This window comes from Aplidium turbinatum, chromosome 1 (genome assembly GCF_918807975.1).
Source record: "Aplidium turbinatum chromosome 1, kaAplTurb1.1, whole genome shotgun sequence".
NCBI lineage: Eukaryota > Metazoa > Chordata > Ascidiacea > Aplousobranchia > Polyclinidae > Aplidium > Aplidium turbinatum.
The window spans coordinates 27,564,035-27,588,322 of record NC_137472.1 but is presented as its reverse complement, the minus strand read 5'-3'; the positions used below and the strand labels follow the sequence as shown (position 1 = coordinate 27,588,322).

The following is a 24,288-nucleotide window of genomic DNA, read 5'->3' as shown; positions in this document are numbered from 1 at the left end:
CCGCCCTTTCGAACGTCGAGCCAGGGCTCTCACCAGTCGGCTATGCAGCCGGCGGAAAAAAGGATAGCAGCTAAAATAAAATAGTTCCAAGTTCAATGAAGGTTATTTCTTATCAATAATTGAAGTATTTTTATCACGAGATAACATGGTTGACAGTGTCGTACACAGACGATGAATTTATATTTGCATTTCTTATAGTTAAGCTCTTGAAATATCTGTTTGTTTTTATGACAAATTTTTCTATGCTTTTTTTCGAATGATAAATTTGATAGAGTAAAAACTAGTAAAATTAACAATATCCCAGAACACGTTGTTCGACAAGCTATGGAAAACGAGTTATCGTTTACTACAAACCTATTTTAGATAGAATGTAAAAACTTAAAAAAACAGCTGCAAGCAGGGACCTTTTGCCTTGGCCAGACCCATTACTTCATAAAAGTACTTTTTTTCTTGTGCTTGGGCTAGCCTGGCGTGGCTCGGCCTTCGGCCCGGCAAGAATAGCTTTTGGTGTCATATCTTAGCGAAAGCAAAGTTTTGTTACAACATTTGTAAAGCTGCTAAGCGTGACTTCACTAATACAGTATTATTCAACTAGCAAACATTTTCAAGTGATACTTTATGTTATACTTAAACTTAAAAAATTGGTGCTCAAGTCAAACAGAGATGACTTATTCCATCTACACACATAGCACTTTCTCTGTTACGTCATTGACCCTCATTAATAATTCAAAGAGATTCTTTCACCTATTTTCATCAAAGCTAGCCGACCTTAAACAAATCAATGCCGGCATATTAACTGTTATTAAATTTTTAAGCTGTCTAAAATGCTCATATTTGAAGGGCTATTAAATATGACGTTATTCAAAAAGGATAAAAGTTTGCAGTTTATCATGCCAATCATAGACGTAAAACGTTTGCTATTATGGCTGTTACTTTTTCAATCGGGGCGCAAAGACAACGTCGTGATCCGTTGCTGATGCATAACAGACAAGACCGCGATTGACAAGATGCTTTCAACCACGCATGCACAGGTCTACATCACATGCACGTCTTAACTATTATGGTATTGTTACATTTTCTTCCTGTTAAACTTTTTTTCTGTGGGCCTAATCTGTTTTAACAACATAGTTTCTTGTAACTCATACAAAACACATATTGGAAAGCTTGGTGTTTTGCAAAATAAGGCAGTCAAAGCTGTTGTGAAAGGCAAATGGGCTGACCATGTCACACCCTTTTATAAACAACTAAATATCCTAAAGTTAAAAGATCTGTACAACTTTGAAATTGCTAAGTTTATGTATCAGTTTAGTTTTAATTTATTACCCGACACTTTTAAAAACTACTTTAAAAAATGTAACCAAATTCACAACTTTTCTACTCGAAACTCGACCAACCTAGATTACTATTATTATCGATACACAACCACAAAACTACAACGCTCAATAAAATACTCTGGCGCAAAAATTTGGAATAATATATCAGATGAAATTCGCAAATCCTCATTCACAACTTTTAAAAGAATGTACAAAAAGAAAATTATTGACTCATATTAAACAAATGCTAAATTAACCTACTAATCAGTTTTTTGACTTCTTATCATCTTGGACAGCTTCACCGTTATTTATGTACTATTATCTCTTTGTCTCAATTATTCAATTATAATTATCATTGATGAGTTAAGGGTGGCTGCTTGACTTGAAGACCTTGAACGGTCACTTCGCAGCCTCCCGCTGCTGTGATGCTACCATCATCTTTTACTCGTTTTTTTTTTATTGTAAACTTTTCAACAGTTTTACTGTACATTGTGTTTTGATTTATTGTACATATTTTTTCGCAGCGGCCAATAAACAAACAAACAAACAAACAAACAATAACTTACATTCCAACAAAAAATGAATGGCATTGAAATGAAAAATCGCCTAACGTTTCCATATGTGATCAACCATCAGTTAACATATGATAGGCTTTGGATGGAAATTTTGAAACCAACATACAGTAGAATATTTTCAAATATTCAAAAATATACAAAACCAAGTCTTGTTTTTCTTCGTTTGAATTCTGGAGCGAGGATCTATGCTTTTACCATCCCAGGTTGACGATGTTTCCTGGAATACACCAATCCTTTCCAGTCCATCAAGCAACACAAAGGATTTAACGTGTTATTTAACATTCGTTGATAAAGTGAATCAAACGTTTTCAACACACCGTTTTGTACTCGTCAGGAATAACTGTATAATATAACTACACCAAAGAAAAAACAGCAATATAGCTTAACATACAAAGATTTAGTCAGCCTAACTAGGTGATACCTCTGAACATTGCAACCTCAAAACAGACACAAAGAACAAGGACGAAAGCTACGCAAATCGATGACTATACCAGGTTCATGAAGTGCAACAAACAAGTAGAGTAAAAAAAAACCCAATAAAGTCGCAAACATAAAATCGCATTTTGAAACGACGTATTATTCCTTTTACAGTATATAAAGAAATTTTAAGATTTTTGTTTGGTAGACCTGCCTCTGAATATAATCTTCATTATTGATCGAAAACCTTGTTATGACACCTTGCACAAGAGGTAATGTGATCTTTAATGTCATACTTGTGCATAAGATTCAAACTAGGGTGTTTCCACGCCTGAGTCCATAAATACCAAGTTAACACACCGATAAAATATGACGTCAGATTTGTGGCAAGCAAACATACAAACTTATAGACAACATTGAACGAAAGAGCAAAGGGCGTGGCAGACCAGTCGGAAACACAAGCCCACTTTAAAATTTTTATACACAGGAAAAATATTTCGTAAAAACATCTTTTTAACAAGCTTACATAAGTTGTATGGATTTTTTCCTTAAAAATGATACATTAAAAAACTTCTTAAAATCCTCTTTTTTTGGGTAAGTCCTTTTTTTTCAATCAAAAAAGGCTTTAAAACTTTATTAAAAAAGTCGAAAAACATCTAAGTAAAGCATGTGTTTTAACCCGATAGTTTTATTTTTTCGGATTTGCCGTTTTTAGTATAGTATAATGTTTTTATTGAAGCATAGACAACCATGAGCTTTATCAATGTTTGTATTGTGCCTGTGTTAGTAAAACACGATTCTTACAAGATAAATTCATAGTTGTTCTTTGGGATGTAGCTAAATCACAATCGTTATTTCTGACTATTACACAATGGTGTGTCGAAAACTTTCCATTTACATTTTAATATTTTTTTGCGTCTGTTTAAATAAATATGTTAAATCCGATTGTGTTGCTTGTTGTTTGTATGTTTGATATTCTATATCGATTTCAAAACTTCGATATCTATACGAAAACACAACGTAGGTTAACGTTGAGGGTAAATGTCTATTGACAACCTTGGTAACAAAACCATTCTTTCGGTTACGAAATTGCATTAATGCAACGTCAACATTTCACAAATCATGTAACTGTGCATGCACGGCTAATGTACAGTATAAAGCCATATCTCAAAGATTAACAAACAACTCCCGGGAGGCCAATATCGCTATTTAATAAACATCCTCAGCTGTTGACTCAAAGTACTAAGATTTTGTTATAAAATGTTCCTTGAGTCGTGTTTAAGCCTTACAAGATAATTTGATTAAAGTCCTTCGTGCGTGCAATAATTGGTATTCTCCTTTTCGTAGGATATTACTGTACTGTGGGTTTGTACGTTGTGAGACTGGAACATGCAATTCATTTTAAAATTATTACATGTGATTTCGTCTTTGCAAGAAACACATGTTTTCTATTACAACTATTTGTTTTTATATATTTTTTTAAATTTTTAGGCCCTTCACTTTTAGATAAAGCAAAGAAAGGAAAAAAAATGTATTGCTGAGTCTCAAAGTTGTGTTGAAGTTTTCTTATATTTCATAGAACGTTGTTCACATCATGAGATACCGTTGGAGTATTTTATACTGGAATCAAATGTTGAAAAGCAGTCGAAATGATCAAGTGGCAAATTGTTTTAATTGAATCTGCAATTTGACCGAGTTTAGGGTTGCATTAGTTGAGTTTAATCTTCTTCAATGTTCAATGTTGAGTTCAATTTACATCGGTAGTTGAATGAAAAAAATATCTTCCAGCGTAGTCTAAATGCTTGTTCAACAAATAGATTGATTTTGTCACACCAACCAATACAATATCGTCTAATTACATTTATTAGTGGTTTGTTACAGCTTTATATACGCCTTTCACCTCCATTTTAAAAAAAACTCTTCTGTCATTTAAGCATAGTTCTTAAAATCAAATCTTTAACTCATCCCAGCAGAGGTAAAAAGTAAACATCACACTATTCAGAAGCTGGTTCCAATCCTTTTCACTTAAATTATTTTAACTTCATCTTATGACAAAGGCAATCAATTCGTGGACATAAAATAATGTCCGATACTAAATTTCTTGTCAAGCTTCTCAATTCCTCAGCTACAGAATTTGCAAAATAATAAAATAAGAAGTACTGTATACTCATATAATATACTACACACATTTAAAAGATTCGACTGTTTTATCTTACACATAATCAGTTCAGCAGGTCATATCCTTAAGAAGAGCCATATGCATTCCTCTCCGGAATGTTTTATAAATCTCAAAACAAGGTAAAGGAGGTTTGATTTTATTGACTTTAATTGCTCTGGTTATGACGTTCACCAACACAACTAAAACGCAAAAAATTGTAAATAATCAAAGCGCTCCTAATAAAAAGATTAAACAATTTACTTTAAGAAGATATATGGTCATGTAAAACGGAAAAAAATCTACGCTGTGCTGTAGAGTGTGGATCACGTTCTTTCGCAAGTTTACGTTTTTCGCTACTTTTGTACCACGATAGGTTTGGCTCAGTTTATTATCAAGTGTTACAGTATGTTGGTGAAAAAGTAAAGTTCATTGGGGTTTGCAATGCTGCTTTCAAACCAGCTTTGTTTGTCGTATCCAGGCATACGCCCGGTGATTGAAGATTTAGATTAAGTGGATGGAAAGGCAAGGAAGTCATTCTTCGTGGCCACCTTCAGGCATGCCTTTAAGTGTCTTCCCAATGGCACAGCCGCATGCTCTTGCGCGGTGTCGAACCAGTGCCCTTTCGAACGTCGTTCTAGGGCTCTCACCACTCGGCAATGCAGCCGACCACCTGAAAAGCGCTTTCTCGACCACAGGTTGAATATAATTTGTCATGAACAGATTGCAATATTCAACCATAAACTGCGAAGCATGCAGTTACACTGTTGCTCAAAAACAGCTAAAATACGTAACAAAGCAAAATTATCTACGTAGTTGGCTCTATGATCTCACTAATGCTATCAACGATCTAACAGCGGCTAAAAAACCAAAGTAAGTTAGTGAAAAACAAATTAAAAAACTCAATTGCATGTGTAGTCTATTAGTCCATCAAGCTTTCAAAACGAATCTTTAACTAATAATGGTGAAGCGTATGCCTTTTCATTTATTTATTTTTTTATAAAGATACAATTTTACAAGTTTGCGAAGACCGATGTCCATCAGCAGATGACCCCAGTTGATAAATTGACGTTTGGAAAGTCGCTACGTCATCACATTTTATCTTGTTCTTTGTAAATTGGTTTTTCACGTCTTTTGATCTTTTGACGATGGAATTCTTCGTCTAGAAAGTTAAAAAATGAAATCTTCATTAGTGAATTAAGATTTGTTGTACTGTAACTCACAATCTTTTGTATAGAGCATTGATGTCATGGATTAGATCAGAGGTGACAAGCCTGCCGCACGTCAAAAAATTTTGTGCGGCCCGCAAACAATTTGACAATCGCTCATGCATTAAAGACAAAAGACATCTCAAAGCTGTTTTATGCCTTTACTGGTACAACTTTCCTTTGCTATTTTCTTGCCCTAAAGTCCAGTGGTTCCCAACCGGGGAAGAATTCCCCACTAGGGGGGAATTTTGCAATTTTCAGGGGGAATTTGGTTTTAGGATTGTAAACCTTTTAAGCCTAGTAAGTTGGCCTAAATTAGAGCGTTAAAGAGGAAATTATTATTAGATTAACTCCCGATTATTTAAGCAACTGTGCACTGACAATCTGACATTGATGCATACCATCACGTAGGCCTACTTCTGTTTCATGCAAATACTAGATGGCTTTTAAGAGGAAACGTAACCAAGCGAGTGTTTGAGCTCATAGACGAGTTTAAATTATTTTTTGACTTTTAAATAAAATTGGAATTTGTTTCATTGCTGAGTGATGACAGATGGATTAGATTCTTTGCTTATTTGGTTGATATGTTTGGTCCATTGAATAAACTAAATCTGAAAATGCAAGGGAAAAACACCAATATACGGTATATATTCAATTGCCATCTCTGTTTAAAGCAGATTGCTCATCAACATGGGTTATCTGTATCCATGAGCCATTGACATATTGATACACTAGGAATTTACACTTCCTATAGGAATCTACACTTCCTTTACACTTCTTAATGTCTGGGTATAAATTAAGTAACTGATATAGTGCCATCAAACTGTTTTTACTTATTCTCACCGTATCTCGCTAATTACTGTATATTCGCTTTTTCCTTACCAGTATCCTATGCTGTGTTGTATGTATAGCCTATGCCATTTTGTATTTCTGCATCGCTTCTTGTATTCCTGTTTTATATTGTACTGTTAAATTTCGTGTGTGTATTGTTTTTTATTTTGTAATGTATACAATATATATTTGCGTTCAACTCCGACACCGTTCCATGTCAAATAAGCTATGACACCACACGGGTGTGGCAGACTTGATGACCAGTTCGGTCCTTCTGCCACTCCCATCATCGTCAGCAAACATTAAAACAACCTAGTTCACATTGTAATCTTGTATTGTTTTTTCCACATGTGCTGTTGATGCAAATAAAAGAACTTCTCTCTCTCTCTCTCTCTTACAAATTGTTGGCTACTGCTTCCATGATGGCTCAAGGAAGGTTGGAAGAGAGTGATTGATTTATGTCATCGTCATTTGGAGATTGTCTTAAGGTGCTAGAAGGCTCTGCTGTCTTCTTCGCGAGGGGAGTACGTTTTGTCTGGCCTCTACATTTCGACCAGCCTGGTTTGGGTGGCCCTTCCAGGAGTAGAACCAGTACCGTTCAGCACTTAAAGATGCTTTTGGAAGCTTTCACCAGCAAGCTTGATGATTGAAAGAGAAAAGTTAGAATAAACAATTGAACATGTTTCCATGTTTACAGAATTATCATCGGTGCTGGTTGTTGACGGCAAAGAACAAGTTCTTCCAGAGTTGGAAAAAGAATTGATTTTGCAACATCTTACTGCATTAGAATTAGAATTGGAATTCATTCAACATTTTCCTAAAATTTATGACGATGAGCTTGATTTAATACAAAATTCATTCACATTGTTGATGAAAAAACTTCCCGATAAATGGCAGGATGAATTTTTAGAACTCAACACGGATTCTTGCGCAAGAGACTTATTCAGGAAAAATATCAATCACTAGATTTTGGCCATTGATGTGTAATTCCTATCCCAAAGTGGCAGAGAAAGCTACTCGAAGTATCCTTCCGTTTGCTTCCACTTATCTATGCGAATCAGGTTTTTCAACTCTTGCAAATGAAAACAAAACAAAGAAACAGATTAGACGTGGAGAATGATATTCGTTATGCTCTTTCCAATACTCTTCCACAACATTCATGAGTTATCGAAAAAACAAGTCACAAGATTCACACAGACTGTTTAAATGCATTGACTCTTAGAATTTTGAATGCCTATTCTTTGAATAAAATACTTTTCAGCTACGTTCTTCTTTAATTAAATTATTTTAGTTTGAAAAGGAATACTACCAGCTAAAAAGCTTATTACTAGTGAAAGTTTAGTTTATCTTCCAAAACTTAGATTAAAATATTAATGTAAACGAGTTTTTAACAAACTAAATTTATAGGAGGGGGGGTTTAGATTTGAATATCGACTAAAAGGGTCCACCGGATAAAAAAAGTTGGCAACCACTGCCCTAAACACTACCTTTCAGGGTTTAAAGTTAGAAAATAGGAAAGCTATAAGGTAAAGGTGTGAAAACACTATTCACCAATTTTGGTCGATTCCAATCTATGACGTCATGGAATTTTGACGATTAAAAGTTGTGTGGCCCGATAACTCATGTGTAATTGACAAAGTGGCCCGCGACAGCAAAAAGGTTCGTCACCCCTGGATTAGATGATAATGAATTATAGACTATACTGAAATGTAAGTTAAAACCGTTGTCGTCATATATAGATTTTTTAGAATAATTCCCTTGCTGCATTCAGATTCATTAGGATATATATAGCAATTGTCAAGTGAAGCGTTCCTTTTTTGTTGATTCAGATATCTGATGTTGTTGTAAGAAATTCTTACAGCTTCTCCTATTCTCATAGTTGTCCAATCATTGACATTCAACCATACGTGGTTAATAGATCACGTTTACTATACTTTTAACTGTATTGCATATGAAGATGACATTTTGCGGTTTGTTGAGTTTCATTACATCAACTGTCTCATACAAATAAGGTTAAATTTCACCTCTCCGTACTTCGACGAAGCATATTGTCGCTGACCTTCGAAAACAAAGATATGTTTTGCTTTTTGTTACGAAAAGTCACTTTTCATTTTGTCAATTAAAGACAAAGTCGTTTACTTTGATGGCCTCCATTAAAATCATCTTTCACGTATGACGCATCGTTTTGCATAAGCACTGGATAGAAATGGTGACAATAAAACTATTTTGCCCCACCTTCCTAGATAATAAACCAAGTGAAACCAGGGGCGAATCCAGAAAGTTGCCCAAAAGGAGGCAATTTCAACAAAACATGATGATATACATTAATCGGACCTCGCAAATGCACAATAAATTAAATTATTTTTTGTGGTTCAGAGCTGCGCCACTGCTTGCGGCAATGCACCAATATCATGATTTCTGTTAGCTCGAGACCCATCAGCGCAATATCATCTGGCGAAATTTTATTGTATTGGCGATGTGACAGTGTATCGATTCTGATATATAGTAACCTATAGTATGTGCAAAACAAAAGCACTGCATTAGGGAAATTTGTTTCACAAACCTTCAAAACCAACATTAATTTTATCTGTTTCTTTTTCGTACAACACCACGTAGGGGCTTACTCACCTTTTTTGCTTATGCTTGTTCCTTGTTTAAAGTTTTGCTCACTTTGTTCAAAGCATTGCATTGAGTAGAACCATTTAGAACTTCAGACGCTTGTTTTAAGTAAAAAAAAAATGTCTAAAATTAAGAAATTCATCGGCTACAAGGTTGTTTTGTTGATGAGCATTACAGTTTCGAATCACACAACGCCAGGCGAGAACAATATTGCGCCGATGAAGTTCGCTTTGATAAGATCCGTGCCAACGAATTCGACTTGTTTCGTGTTTCTGAATGTTGTTCGCTTCGTTGACTATCCGTCAACAACTTCACAAAAAGTTTTTCAATCTTCTGCAGTTGGCTAAAACTTCTATGTAGTCTACCTTTGTTCAAACTAACCGAGATGAATTCAATTGATGCTCCAAATTCATTCTATCTTTTGAATGATGATAAGAGTTACAATAGATCCAAAAAGAATGTTTGCGACAGAAAAAGCGATGCTTTTTAATCGACTTCGCGTTTGCTGCGAACTTTTATAAACACTGTCTGTAGATCTGTTATGCAGTAGACTAAGATTACCAACAACTTTTAGCAATATTTTTTTAAATTTTAAGTGAGGCTATGCGTCAAAATGTTTTACAGTCGGAAACGAATTCTGGCTTTCCTTTTATTAAGTTTGTGATAAATCAATTTGCTTACTCGCTTGATTAACAATATGCATTCCCCAATAAATGCTGAATATCCACCCGACAATGATGACAGCTGTAACCAGTTGTAAGATTGCTGCTAAGATGTTCAAAAGAAAGTCCACGCACTTATTTGGCTTTTTTGATGCTGTTTTCGCTCCAAATAAAGCTGGAAATGCCATAAAAAACGTTCCTGAAACACATAGAAACGCTAGGGATAAGTTTCTTGGGTTATATATAGCCTACATACATTTAGCTGGACTGTGTTCTATCCAATCTTCTTAATTTTGGTGATAGTTTACAAACTCACAGTTTTTTTAAATAACTGTGAAATAGAAACTACTTACGTCTGTAAAGATAAACAAAATAACAAGCAAAATTAACTTATTGTACATTTTTAATAATATGGGCATTTTTAAAACTGTAGACTTGTCGCAGGTCAAATAAAAGCATCTTCAATTTGTCTACATACTCTACAAGGTTTAAAAAAACGCTAAAACTGAAAGTTGTTATTCAACATGCAGAAAGAAGCTTAGATGAAAACTTAAACAGTGAAAAAATAAAAACGCTATAAAATTATAAAACGTCGACTGCGAAATTTTGAGCTGTTTATCTTTTATGCATGTGTCATATGTTTGAGCGATAAGCATTGCCTGGTCTATATCCTTGAAGAAGTCGGTGGGCTCTAATCGAAACAAAGGTTAGGATAAATGTAAGTTGTTTAATAACATCCGCTGATAATAATTTAGTTTGTTTTCATTGAGAGAACATACCACGTGTTAAATATAGATCGAATTACATCAAAGCTCACTATTTTTAACATTGTGTGTTCATTTCACAGCGGTCGTTTGTCAAACGCTGCCATATTGGCGACAGGCATGGAGCAACCACGTGGGCCTGGTAGGGCCTGGGGTCCTGGGCCCACCTAATTTATTTTCTGGGTGGGCCTGGCCCACTCACTTTTAAAAGCCAAATTTCTTTGAAAAGGCAGCGAAAACGGCAAATCAGAGAGGGAGTTCCAAAAAAAGGTTTTCACTCATTTGATACACAGTAGTTTGATTATCTTTGATAGCTCAATGATGAAACCCAATCTTTAAACTTTTCTGTTGAGCCCACTATTGATGGGAAGCACGTGTGGGTGTGGTTGCGTGTGATTGGTGGAGCAATCTATCAATCAATGTAATTATTCTCTATGGTCTCAAATTATTCTCAATTTACCAGCTTTTGTGAACTTTTTGGAAAAAGCGGGCCCAAAAATGGAAAGTTTTGTTTGGTGGCACGAGAGTCAAACATGAAAACACAATGTATAAACGAATTGAAATAGTAGGAATGCACCAATTTTATGGGGGGTCTGGGGGGCGAAGCTTCCCAGAAGTTAGATTGATTTTGACTGTTGCGCCTTTGGGCCCACCTACTTTTAAAATGGTTCCTCCATGCCTGATTGGCGATATGTCTGCTTTGAGGCCATGCCAGCAAGCCACCGCTGTCGACTGGATCAGATTCTCCTCTCCAATTAATTAATTTCCGAATGTATTTTAGAATACTTTGTCTCATGTTTGCGAAGCTTCATTTGACGTGCAATTGATTTCCAAACAAAAATTAGCTGACATCAAAACAGACCAAGTGCAGAAAACTAGATTGTTTAAAGCCAAAGTTTAATTGGTGACAACTTTTAAGCAAAAAAAGAAGCATAGACAAATGTTGCAAGAATGTATAAAAATGAAATACTTTTATTGTAAAATACCCTTAAATGTTACAGAAATTTTAGCAAAAGACAGCTTTGAGGCTTCAAGCAAACTTGATTTTAAAAATATAAATGAACCCCTTCTCTCCCAAGAGAGACTTGGCTTGCTAAAGAAAATCACAATAACAATGACAGACAAGGCGGCGTCATCCAATGAGAACGCCTAGGAACAAAGCAGCCGACCATTTTCTCGTCAATTGGAGGTCATGCTGTAAGCGATGCTACAACGGTAATTGGTTAATGTATTTATAAAATTGCCCTGACGCAAAGAGAACAGGGTTCGTCCATGCCTCTTATGCAAGGTTGACATATTTGTTACACATACGAGTAAAATACAAAAACGTTATTTCGCTCATCTTCAGTTATGGACTTGACAAGCTCAGTACACAGTAAAAGAAATATAGAACCTTGTGCAAATTACAATAGTTTAACTTACAACCGCCCATGAGAACAAACATAAGTCGCATTGCTCCAACAAAATCGTTTCAGAGTAGAATTAGAGCTTACTGAACACACGATGTTTTTTAACGTAAAAACAATATGTGGAAAACCATGTTTGTCAAACTACATCAATTTATAGAATGAACTCAGTTCCTAGTTGACAGCTGAATGTTATTATGAAAAGCCATAGTGCACTGATGACCTTAGTATTTTCAGAAACATTGTGTATAAAAGTTTAATAATAAAACAGAAAAATACGAAGCGTTGTTGCAGTTTCGTTAGAAGGAACATCGTGTCTATTATATTTTTCCACTCAGCATAGTTTACTGTGCTGTGTTCAAAATTATAATTTCCTGTGTATAAGTTGACCACTGCCAAATACTGCATTTAGCCTAATAAAAGTTTTGTCTTGCCATTTTCAATCAAACATTTTTGATTCTCTTTAAGACAGGGGTTCCCAACCTTTTTTACACCGTAGCCCCCTTTGAAAATTTTGAAAAATCAATGGCCCCCCTAATTTTTTCAACTTTTTGAAAAAATTAAGAAACGTCTTACTGTAATAACTTGGAATCAAAGACTATTTCATAAAGATTTGGGCAAAATGTACTAGTATTTTTATTAAATTTTAATTTATTTCTTTTGCTATATAGTGTTGGAGTGGACTTAGAGATAATAAATTAAAAAAATTATCTTTCAAAGTTTTTAATGGCCCCCTTGAAAAGGGCTCATGGCCCACTAGGGGGCCATGGCCTCCAGGTTTAGAACCCCTGCTTTAAGATAACGATTGGTTTTGTCTTTGTAAACGCTGATGGCATATGCAATGAAACCTTATTTTGATTACTTTGATTAAGTTTATAGCTAAACTCTCTAATTTTAATGGTTACTAATTGCACGCAAAAGAAAACTCACACAAATGTAGCTTACCTAAGCCGGGCACAAAGATGTTGAAAAATAAACAAAGCCAAGCAAATGGTCGTGGCACTATTGGAATTGCAGCTTGAAGAACTCCTTTTTTATCCCTGACCTCTATTATTCGTCCCGCAAAGATACTTTGCTTGCGGTCTTTGGTTTTTGATGTTTTCTTTGCAGCCAAGTTTGGATCGCCAGTTGGTGGATTGTCTTCTATAATTTTTTGTGTGTTTTCGTCGGAGGACATGTTTAAAAACTTTGGCCTTTAATGCAGCAAAGACCACTGGTAGAATTTTTACGGTAAAACAATCGATAAATATTTAATTAGCTTAAAATTCTGTGGTCCTAGGTAAAAATAAACTAGTTATACATCACTCAAATTAGAATTATTTAATTTTCTTCAATAAATGCATTAAAGACGCTTTTTAAGGAACCGATAAGATATGGGCAAACGTTGAAAATGGTACGCTGTTTTACAATTTCCAAAGTAAGTTAGCTTTATGACATGCTATAAATTCTAGAATATTTTGCTTGACGAGTAGCCTACTGGTCTATAAATAACTAAATGCAACACTTGCATAATTCAAGACAACATCGCGCACGCTTGCTATTCACGAGATTGCCCAATTGGAATCTAAATTTTTCATGTTGTTTTGGTTTTACTGCTACATTATTACTAGGGCAACCAAAAGTCAATAAAGTCAAAATTTTTCTGCCTTGTTCAAAGTTTATAAAACGTTCACAAACTAAATTTTAGGCTGACACGAAGAGAGGTTTCAAAGTTATTAAGTAAAAAAAAAGTCAAATTTTATGGTTAGGTCAAAATTTTCTTTTAACATAGTTTTTCTGCTCTCTTTTGATATTTTATTAAAGCTACACAAATACTGATTTTTTTGTTGCAATTTATGTTGCTATTTTGACGTAATAATTGATTTGTTGCAATTTCTGGGTTAATAATCTTGTTTCGCCCACTACTGACGATTGAATATTAGCCAACTGCCCTGCTGTTGATGAGTTGGTTGCCAGGGTTAATGCAGTGACCATTAAAAACAGGTCAAGAAGAGCTAGTTTTACTTCCATTGGCCAACTTCCACAGCCAAATGTAACTAGATGGGGCACTTGATTGAAAGCTGCTTACTATTATTCAAGAAGTCTACCAGAAGTAAAAAATATTGTGGAAGGATTCCATGATGGTGGTGTCTTGCTGCGGCATGCTCAAGATGCTGTGAAAGCTCCCAATTTAGTTACTCACCTTGTAGAAATAGAGGAGCAGTTGTACAGTACACTGTTTGATATAATTCAGAAGATGGAAGACAGCCATTACACCATTCAAGAAACTTACCAGAAAATGAGGTCCTTCAACTTTGGTGTTGATGGCTGCCAAATTGGAAAATATATTCAAGCAAGAATCTCAAGGAATGACATCAAGTACATAGTGAAAATGGAACGAGATGATATTTCACCACATTTATATATAGCCTGCTGAGGAACTCCCAAGCAACTTCTGTATCAGTAGAGAGGAGCTTCTCTATTTTAGGAAAAATTTTGGCGAGAGACAGAAACTTCAAAGGCGATACTGTGAAACATTACTTGATGTTGAAGTATAATACTGCAGAACCCTCTCAGTCATTGCGGGATATTTAAAGACATTCCATATTTATCTTTTGCAGTTTTTCGAGTGACTTTCATTAGCTTACCTGTTCGTTAGCTGTGGTGTCGTTGAGTCTTCCACATTTTTATTTCATAAGAAAAAGAAGATATCCTTACCTAACGGTTTGATTTCTAATGTGCTTTGTATTTCACATTTGAGTTGCAAACGCAGAAAGTTATTGGTCAAAATTAGGTCAAAATTAGTAAATTATAAAGTCAAAATTTCAAGTTTTTAGGTCAAAAAATTGGTTGCCCTAATTATTACATTTTTGTAAACCTTGCAAAGTGCGATGAATTTTAAATAGTTTTACCATTGGTAGGATTTCTTTGTGTAGAACTTTCTTTGTCTACTTCACAAGGTAGATTTAAACGATCTGTCTTAGCCTGATGCTGCGAGTTTGCTGTGGCAAACATCATAGCACATGACTAGGGAACTGTGTTCCGAAAGCTGCCACAGCAAACTCGCAGCATCAGGCTAAGACAGATCGTTTAAATCTACCTTGTGAAGTAAGCTACGATCATGCTGCTAAAAGCGAAACTCAATCAATTTCTTTATCTACTTTGTTGCCCCTGATGATAAGCTAAACGCATCAAGTTTTGCCCACTCAAAAACCACCAATACACCTGTTATTGCACCACGACAGACGAACATTTTTCTTTTACGCTTGTAGGTTCACTCTGGATAACATTTTCTCTCTTTGATGGTGAAGTTTGAGAAATGTTTTTGAAAAAATCAACTTAGGCCTAAGTCCTACATCTCATTGACTAAATTACTCGCATAAAAATGTGTTTTTTTTTGCGCATAATGAACAAGGTTTTTATTTTGCGTGTGGAAACTAAGCCTTCCGATTTCAGAAAATTTTTGTTTTAAGTAAGTGAAGGAGGCTACGCCGGATTCTAACTTCAGTCTCTCATCTTAATTTTAGAACACCACTTGGCTTTAGAGAATCAAGGATTTAGTTCATTAGATTAAACAATAACATAAGCATACATATTCAAATCTTTAAGAGGTCCTAAGCACTTGAGACTAGGGCTACCATACGTTCTTTTTTTAAGAGGATTTATCCTCTTTTTTTAAGAAGAATGAATTGTCATCCGAGGAGGGCCGTAGCAATAAAGAACGTGGCCCCCTCCGAACATAAGACCGGCTCTGGGGCCCCTTACAACACAAAAACTGGAATGCGGTTTTATTTTACACAACATGCAGGGTTCATATTATGTAGGCTTATACACAGTAGAGAGCACAGTTCCGCTAAACGCTAATTAGCGAAGCTGACGCTTTGGTTATCGGATTAGCATTTTCGCTAATATATTTAGAAAGTTTAGCGGACTCGTCAGCGAAAGTAAATTTATTGGAAATCCGCTGATTGCTTTGTTGAAAGCACAACTGTGTATACATAGGTCTACAGTGACAGTGTGTGGACTAGGCTACATGTATTCCATGATTATGCAAAGCGCTTCTTTCGAGCCTTGTTCCGCGCAAATTGTTCAATGCGTCATAGTGCAGGGATCTGGCAATCTTGCTTTTGATGGAGATAATTGCAAGAGCAGAAAGCCTGTCATCTGTCATGTTTGAGCGCAGGATATTCTTGATCAGTTTCATTCTGCTGAAGGTCCTTTCAGCACTGGCAACAGTAACTGGTGTGGTATATTGTTGTATTTCCAGACGTTTAATATAAAATGAACAATAATAATTGTAGCGATAGCCAACCAAGTGAGAAAACCATTTACCTCTTGTACTTACTAATAATAATAATAATAATGTTATGGTTTTATTTATTGTCGCTCTACAACAGCTAAGGTCTTTTAGCGACAGGGCTCATTTTTAATTTGTATCAGGTTTACGATGTTATCACATTATTACCCGACTCATTCTCACTGCGCTATGCAGGATAGAACACAATCGGTACCGTTTTTAAAGTCTTCGGTTTGACCCGACCTGGAATCGATCTCAGATCTACCAGCACCAGAGCCGAAGGCGAAACCACTCGGCCACTGAGCTGGTCTCTTGTACTTACTAATAATGTTATGGTTTTATTTATTGTCGCTCTACAACAGCTAAGGTCTTTTAGCGACAGGGCTCATGTTTAATTTTATATCAGGTTTTTACGATGTTATCACATTATTACCCGATTTATTCTCACTGCGTTACACAAGAAAGAACACAATCGGTACCGTTTTTCAAGTCTTCGGTTTGACCCGACCTGGAATCGATCTCAGATCTACCAGCACCAGAGCCGAAGGCGAAACCACTCGGCCACTGAGCTGGTTCTTGTACTTACTGATTCAGTGTATAAGAGCAACGCAATATATAGTAAGAAAGAAACGCAAAACAATCAACTAAGGAACGTGGTACAGAACGCTCAATTGATTACACGCGCAGTGCACTGGAGTGTTCCCTGATGTTCCCTGGAGTGTTCCCTGTTCCTAGTCCACTGGAGTGTTCCCTGATGCCTTAAAAATTGCTGAGGTTATTCCGGTTTATAAAAAAGGTGATCCTCATAATTCCACCAACTATCGACCAATATCACTGCTATCTCCATTTAGTAAAATATTTGAAAAGCTTCTTCACACTAGAATTTACACATATCTAGAAAAATTCCACCTTTTGAGTGCTCAACAATTTGGATTTCGTCAAAATACATCCACTGCAATGGCAATAAGCACGCTGTATGACGATCTGTTAAACAATGTGAACAAAAATTTCTATACCTGTTGCATATTCCTTGACTTGTCAAAGGCATTCGATACAGTTGACCACAACATACTGACAAATAAACTTCAACATTGCTACGGAATACGTGGCACTGCTCTTGAGCTGATGAAAAGTTATCTTACTAATCGATACCAATATACCAAAGTGTCTAATTCTGCTTCAAGCTTGCAAAAAATCCTTTGTGGAGTCCCTCAGGGTTCAACATTGGGACCCCTTCTCTTCCTAATGTATATTAACGATCTTCCTTTAATGTCTAAATTTTCTACCGTGCTTTTTGCGGATGACACATATCTAGCTTTACGTGGTGAAGACTTGGAATCTTTACAAACAGAAACCAATACTGAACTACAAAAAATTGATGCTTGGCTACGAAGAAACAAACTCTCTTTAAACTACTCTAAAACAAGCTACATTTTAATAAACAAAGTACCTAAGCAGCGTACTGTTGAAACTAATTTCAGGTTGTGTATAAACCAAACAGTGATTGAAAGAATGAAAACAGTTAAGTACCTGGGAATCCATGTCGATGAAAATCTAACCTGGTCCTCACACATTAAACATTTGTCGCTGCAGTTGGCTCGATATTCCGGAATTTTTTATCGCCTTCGTAACTATGTCTTAGAGGAAACATTGCTTATGTTATATTATAGTCTAGTATATAATCGTGTTCAATACGGTATTACTATATGGGGTACTGCAGGTAAAACACTAATCAAGGAAGTTGACGTAAGACACAATAATATTATTCGCGCAATCACTAGAAGTACAAAATTCAGTCACTTCACTAGCTTATACAAATCTTTGAATATTTTACAACGTGAAGATATTTACAAACTCGAAATTGCAAAATTTATGCATAAAGTTTCCAATAATAATCTACCGCCTGTATTGCAAGATCGTTTTATAAAACTTGATAATATTCACTCGCACAACACTCGACAACTAAATAAAATGAAGTATTTTCTTCCACAAATAAACAAATCCGTGGCACACAATCTTCTGACACATCGGGGTACTAAATTGTGGAGTGAATTGGATGAATGTATTAAAAGCAAACACCTTGCTTTGTTTAAAAAACTTTATAAAATTACCTTGTTAAGTTCTTATTAAATCGTTAAAATCGTTCAGTTAAATTATTTTATCTCATGTAACCTCGTATTTGTGTTCTTAAACGATATGATTCATTATATGCTCATGTTTTCCCAGCTGGTCTTGATTCAATATTCTACAAAACCTTATATATTCAATTCGATTTCGAAGCTACTGTTCCATCCATCATTATATTTTATTGATACAGTTATGATGTCTGATGCTGCAATGTAAGATGACTGATGACAGGCAGCACCTTGACTGGTTAACCGCAAGGTTGTTCGGTGCTGCCAGACCTTTCTATTGCCATATTTTGATTTGTATGTAATTGTGTTTCTTGATATCGAGTCGTATTAGAAAGGCAAATAAACAATATCTCTCTCTCTCTCTCTCTCTCTCGCAGTGCGGTGGTAATCAATTCCAACGTCTGTACCAGAAAACGCTGAATGTGATTATGTAGTGAGGCAGGTCACAAGTTTACATAAAATCAACGTAAATAAAATGACGACTATAACATATATGAAGAATTCTGATGCAATGCAAAGATTCGGATATATCTCCTGAAGGCTTGTATATGTAGGCTACGTTAAAAAATTGCTTGCCGTGACAAGTCCTCTCCCTTTCTCGATGACATAAATAAAACGATTCAATTCCATTATTAGTTCGTTGACATCATTGTCACCAATTTTTCTTTTAAAATTTTTGCAGTGATTCTCCAGTTCATTTTCTCTGAGACACTTCTTCAGACTGCTAGCTTTGTATAGAAATCTAAACAACTTGTAGGCTACCACTCTACAAGTTGGTCAAAACGCGAAGAAACAGAAGATATGGCCTGATCAGTGAAAACAAGAAAAAAATTGCAATTTGAATTTTTCTTCAGCAGAAAGATGACTCGAATCATCAGCACATTCGTAACCAAACATTCTCTTCCTACGTCGCACCGTGTTTTTGAAAGCACCTGCTCAATACCAATAAGCTCTGCTATTGCGCGTGCATTTGTGACCACGTAGTTATATCCTGTATTTTGATAGTCTTCCAAAAACATTGGTTGAGGGGCCCTTATTCTTTGCGGGGCCCCCTCTGGTCGGAGGGTATAGAGGGCGGTTGCTACGCCTCTGATCCGAGAACACTAAAACATGCTCAAATGTCTTCTTTTTTGACAGTTTTGGTTTTTATGCTTATATTTTCAACGGAATTATATTGCTTGATCACGTTTCAGCGACGGCTTGTGGGCTAATTGTTTTCTAAACACTTTGTATAGGCTACCAATGTAGCATGTTGATTTATAAATTCTACAAGAAATTGGCGCATTTTATGGAACTGTTCTTGAACGTTCATTGCCTGGTTCACTGTAAGATATTAAACGACATTTTAAAGGCCATGCTCATACTTCCACAAAACATTATTCTTTTACCTACATACGTTTTATTTTGATACAACGCTTGTGGACGTTATTGATTACCAACTCAGTTTGGTTCGTTTGTCACTTGAAACAAGGTGGGACACACTTAATGTTTTGATACACCTAATGTGTGAAACACCTAACTTACAGCAAAAGAAATCACGGCATGGTTGGATAGGCCAGGGTACCAGCTTTGCAAGGAAAGGAACAGCTTTTTAGTTCACGCCGTTTTAGCATCGTAACGGTTATGTGCAACCTACTGTTTTAATCATATTTCTTGCAAATAATTTAACAATTTCGTTAAGGCTGACCATTCCTTGTTGAAAAAAGTTAAGGCTTGGCTACCTGGAGATCGTGCCTAATTTGTCACATTTTGCAGATTTTTGCGATTATTGATGTGACTGAAACTGTCTAAAAATTAGGTATTTTTTTCACTTTTTTGCTGACTCTTAATAATATAAAATCATTTGTTGTCTTAAGGAAGCACTAAAAATGACAAAAAATAAGTTATACGGTCAGTCAATTTTTTTTTTTTGTAACTTTTGCTGCGTAGGCCTATACTGTAATGATCTAAAAAGATGTAGGGCCTAAAAGATTTTTCAAGCGTAAAACTGTACTTGCTGGCGAAACGTGTCCTCTTTTTAGGCGATGAAAATATGGTAGGCCTACTTGAGACCACACCACATTTCTAAATTAGAAACAAGACCTTCTGGTTTGTGGTCATCCTGTTGATCAAGCTATCCGCCCCATTAGCTCGGTGGTTACGCGCCCGACCCAAGATCAAGCGTACCTGGTTCGCCTCTTGGGGTGTGCGCTTGAGGAACGCATTTCAGGACTACTCTCCATTCAGCGGCACATAATAGACGGAATAATTTTCCAGCAACAACACTTCAACAATCGGAAAGCTTCACTCTGTCAATCTCAGTAACCGGCCCAACGTCAAAAGCCTCTACAAGTATGCGAAACTACCAGGGATTATCTGACTGAACGGCTAATCTCCAGCCTTGGTAACACCCTGAGCAACTTACAGCAGGGTTGCCATATCTAGATCATCAACTGCTTCACTTTGCTCTTTGAGAAGTGATTGGGAAATTATCATACTTTTTAAACTTTGTTGAAATCTGATTTCTCACTCATATTACTGCAGGACACGATAGGTTGTTTGTAATATACACATTTTTAGAGTAAATCTTTTGAAATTGCTACTAGCGAAAATTTTGATAGAGTGCATTTTGATAACGTAAAGACAAGAAGACAAGTAATCCTAGAAAGAAAACATACCAGTAAAACATCGCGAAAAGAAGTGTTGTTTGTATGGGTTTCTTGCCTTAGAATTATTTCACTCAAGGGTTAAAAAGTACTCTCTGAATTCTCAGTCAGCTCTACTGCTTGCAGCATAAACAAATAAAGTATACATAAAATAAGTAATCTTCTTTTAAACATAAAAAAAATTGAACCGTCAAATGACTGCAAGGCAATATCGATGGCGTTTAACCAGTAGCCTATAGGCCTCGTGAGAGACACCGCAACTAAAAAAATATCGAAAAACAGGAAAACTAACATCAAACGTTGAACTAATTATACAGTGTCGTAATTATGTAGTTTATTTGTTGGAATTTTAAAGAAAGAATAAATACAAAATTAAACAAGCCTTGCACACATTAATTTAGACTTGCAAACATAGTGCTTTTACTTCGACATCGAACCAATGGCCCAATGCCCCATTCACTAATCCACTACATTCAGTAGATTTAGAACAAACATGATTATTCTTGACAAACATGTACAAGCCTAGTAAACATATTGTTTCTTTATCTTCATTGTTTTTTTTTTAGTCTTTTACTTTGTATATTTTCTCTGCAATTCCTGTCACAGCCGCTGCCGAGCTGAAGCAAACTACCTTGTCATATAACATACGCTCTCGAAGCAAGATATCCTTATTACACAGTAGCAGTGAGTAAAACGGGCTGATGCATAATCGTTAATACAGCGCTCCTTATGGCTGAGCGATAACAAAATTCCTTCACACTTGTATGGATGTCCGTTTTTTGCAAAACTTGATTGATATTTTTACTCTGTAGTCATTTGATTTGTTCTGGTGCTACACGGTTGCCTCATTTGGCGACAAGAATGCCAATACTTCAGTGCAAGTCCAAAGATGTGACCTCTTTGAGGCTTCTTAGGTTTCACACATTCTCTTTGTTTCAAGTCATGTGGCTCACATCATTAAATACACAAATATCAATACAATAGCACTGTACTGCAAAACAATATTAATAATTGATAGTTAAGGTCATATTTTGAGCCCACCAACGGCTTTCAATTACAGGCGTAGGCGAATGGAAGCGGTTTTGGAGATCCAAACTTCTGCATTGAGCTTGAGCCTATATATATATATTTTTTAATAGCTTATTGCTTATAGCTTTTTTACACGCGTTATCGTTTATTTTTCTTTATCGGCTCAACTTGTCAAGTCTGGTATGGCTGTTAAAAGAAAAACTAAGCTAAAGTCGACCCGGGTGCATGAATCACCCGCTTGAATAAATGGAATGTTACTGGTGACTTTTAGTCTACGTTTTAGTACGCCACAGTTTCCACAGTTTGTTGGGACAGTTTGCTAAAACTTTTGCATAACTAATTTTAGTTGTATATGAAAAGTTTTTAACACAATTGTGTTTTATTTTGACGGAAAATTCTTTTATGTTTTTTTCCTTTTCAACCTTAGCAACTCGGTTTCGTTACAACTATAAAATTGCTAATGCATGAGAATCATAGGACGTAGAAAGCATCATGAAGCGAAAACTGCTTGAGTTTGCGTACGAAATGCTTGGTCAAGAATTATGAACTGGTTGCAAGCAAAATACAATCTATTTAAAAATTCTGCTTCGTTTTGGTACTGAGTTCTTTTTACCGTTTCCTTTCGAGTTAAACTTTTCATGTAGAGATTTTTTTGCATGATTTGTTTTAATCAGTAGGCTATTATAGTTTATAGAGGTTTGATCACGCTTCAGCAACAGAAAACAAGTTTTGTTTTTAACATTCTAGGACTATTGAAATATTGTAGATTATTGAGATTTGTTTGTGCCTCAGAAATATTTGAAAATTTGTTTGCGAGCCATTGGTAATCCTGGTTTAAATTAAAAAACCTTCACTATTCAAAAGTTGTTTTGATTTGATAGTTTATATGAAACTTTTAACTGAAATGAATATGAGCAGAAGATATTTACAAATTTGTAAAAACTTTCATTCGTGATCCAGTTTTTTACTGGCGTAGAGTGAAAGTAAACCACGAGCCCACAACTTTTTAAAATACTGTTTTGCTGCTACAAACCTCAGATGCAATCTCAACGTCTTCCACAAAAAAATCTTGTTATGCCACTAGAAAGACCTACCAAATATCGCGTGCAATGTTTGAGGAGGTTAGATCGCATTTTTGCCAACTTAACCAACGAACATTTTAACCAAAAACTAATATGAGTAAAACTTCCTCGACAATCTTGTAGCCTTGATGATTATGTCAATTACAGGCCTAGATTTTGTAACCATCACAGGTCAATTTCCGTGTCTATCCTGTAAAAGTACAGTACAGTAGGTTACCATAGTTTTACTTAGCCTCAGGAAAAAGGTGTTTATTCAAAAACCCCTAATAAAATTTTCTCCTTACCTCATTGCTTTTGGCATTCAACACAAATTTAACAAAACGAAATGCTCAATATGTTCAAATTTATCTCAACCTGTCACTTGTCCATCGGTCAAAGTATTCCAAAATAACTTGGACTAACTCAGTAGCGCCATAGCGAGACAGGAATTCCAATGACTTCCATTTGAATGGGCACACTAGCAACATGTGAAAGGTCATGCTTTAGTTTAAAAGAAGTCATAACAAGTGCCGCAACATTTGTAAATATCACAAATCGAATACATTCTATTCCCAAACTACCTCCATCGTGATAATATTCATTTAACACTGCTTAGGGTGGTTTGGGTTTACTGCCACAAACAAATATTGAAAAAGAGAATAGTTCCAATTTTAGCGTGTTGATTTAAACGGCGCGTATTAGAACAGCTTAATTTACTCATTTCCATCAAAAATACATATAATGTAGTTTTAGTCGAAGCAACTCCAACAATTAGCGTAAATGCCACAATAAACCACGGTTCGTGGGTTCCGATTTGTTGGTTCAAAGCCTCGATCTGAAAACCGATTCCAGCTTACCCGCAAAAAAAAAGAAAAACTCATAAATCTCGGAAAATCAGAAATTCAAAACTAAAAAAATCACAATTTAAATGTGGCTTTCAATGCAAAGCTTTTTCCATATTGGTTTGCAGCAAAAATCTGCTTTCAAGCTTGCAAATTCTTTGGCTGCCATTTTTCTAATGGTTGGAATTATTACCGGCTCGTAGTAAGTGGCGACGTAGATTGCTTTATGAGAATGCATCGCTGTATGTTGCATGAGAGTGGCATTTAGTAACTTTTTCAACCTTTAATTGCCAGATTTCACACAGAAAAACTCTCTGTAATGTGAGCATGCTTGTGTTGTATTCCAGCAT

The 24,288-nt window shown here is 35.7% G+C and overlaps 1 protein-coding gene across 1 annotated transcript; it reads right to left on the bottom strand.

The window, feature by feature from the left end:
• Window positions 1-4,152: 4,152 nt before the first annotated feature.
• LOC145778131 (protein stum homolog) lies at window positions 4,153-13,220 on the bottom strand. The gene is made up of 3 exons (XM_082589550.1): window positions 12,896-13,220; window positions 9,800-9,979; window positions 4,153-5,622 (listed from the first exon to the last, which is right to left on the bottom strand). The coding sequence occupies exons 1-3, from the start codon at window positions 13,125-13,127 to the stop codon at window positions 5,552-5,554; spliced, it is 483 nt and encodes a 160-aa protein (XP_082445676.1). The 5' UTR covers window positions 13,128-13,220; the 3' UTR covers window positions 4,153-5,551.
• Window positions 13,221-24,288: the final 11,068 nt, after the last annotated feature.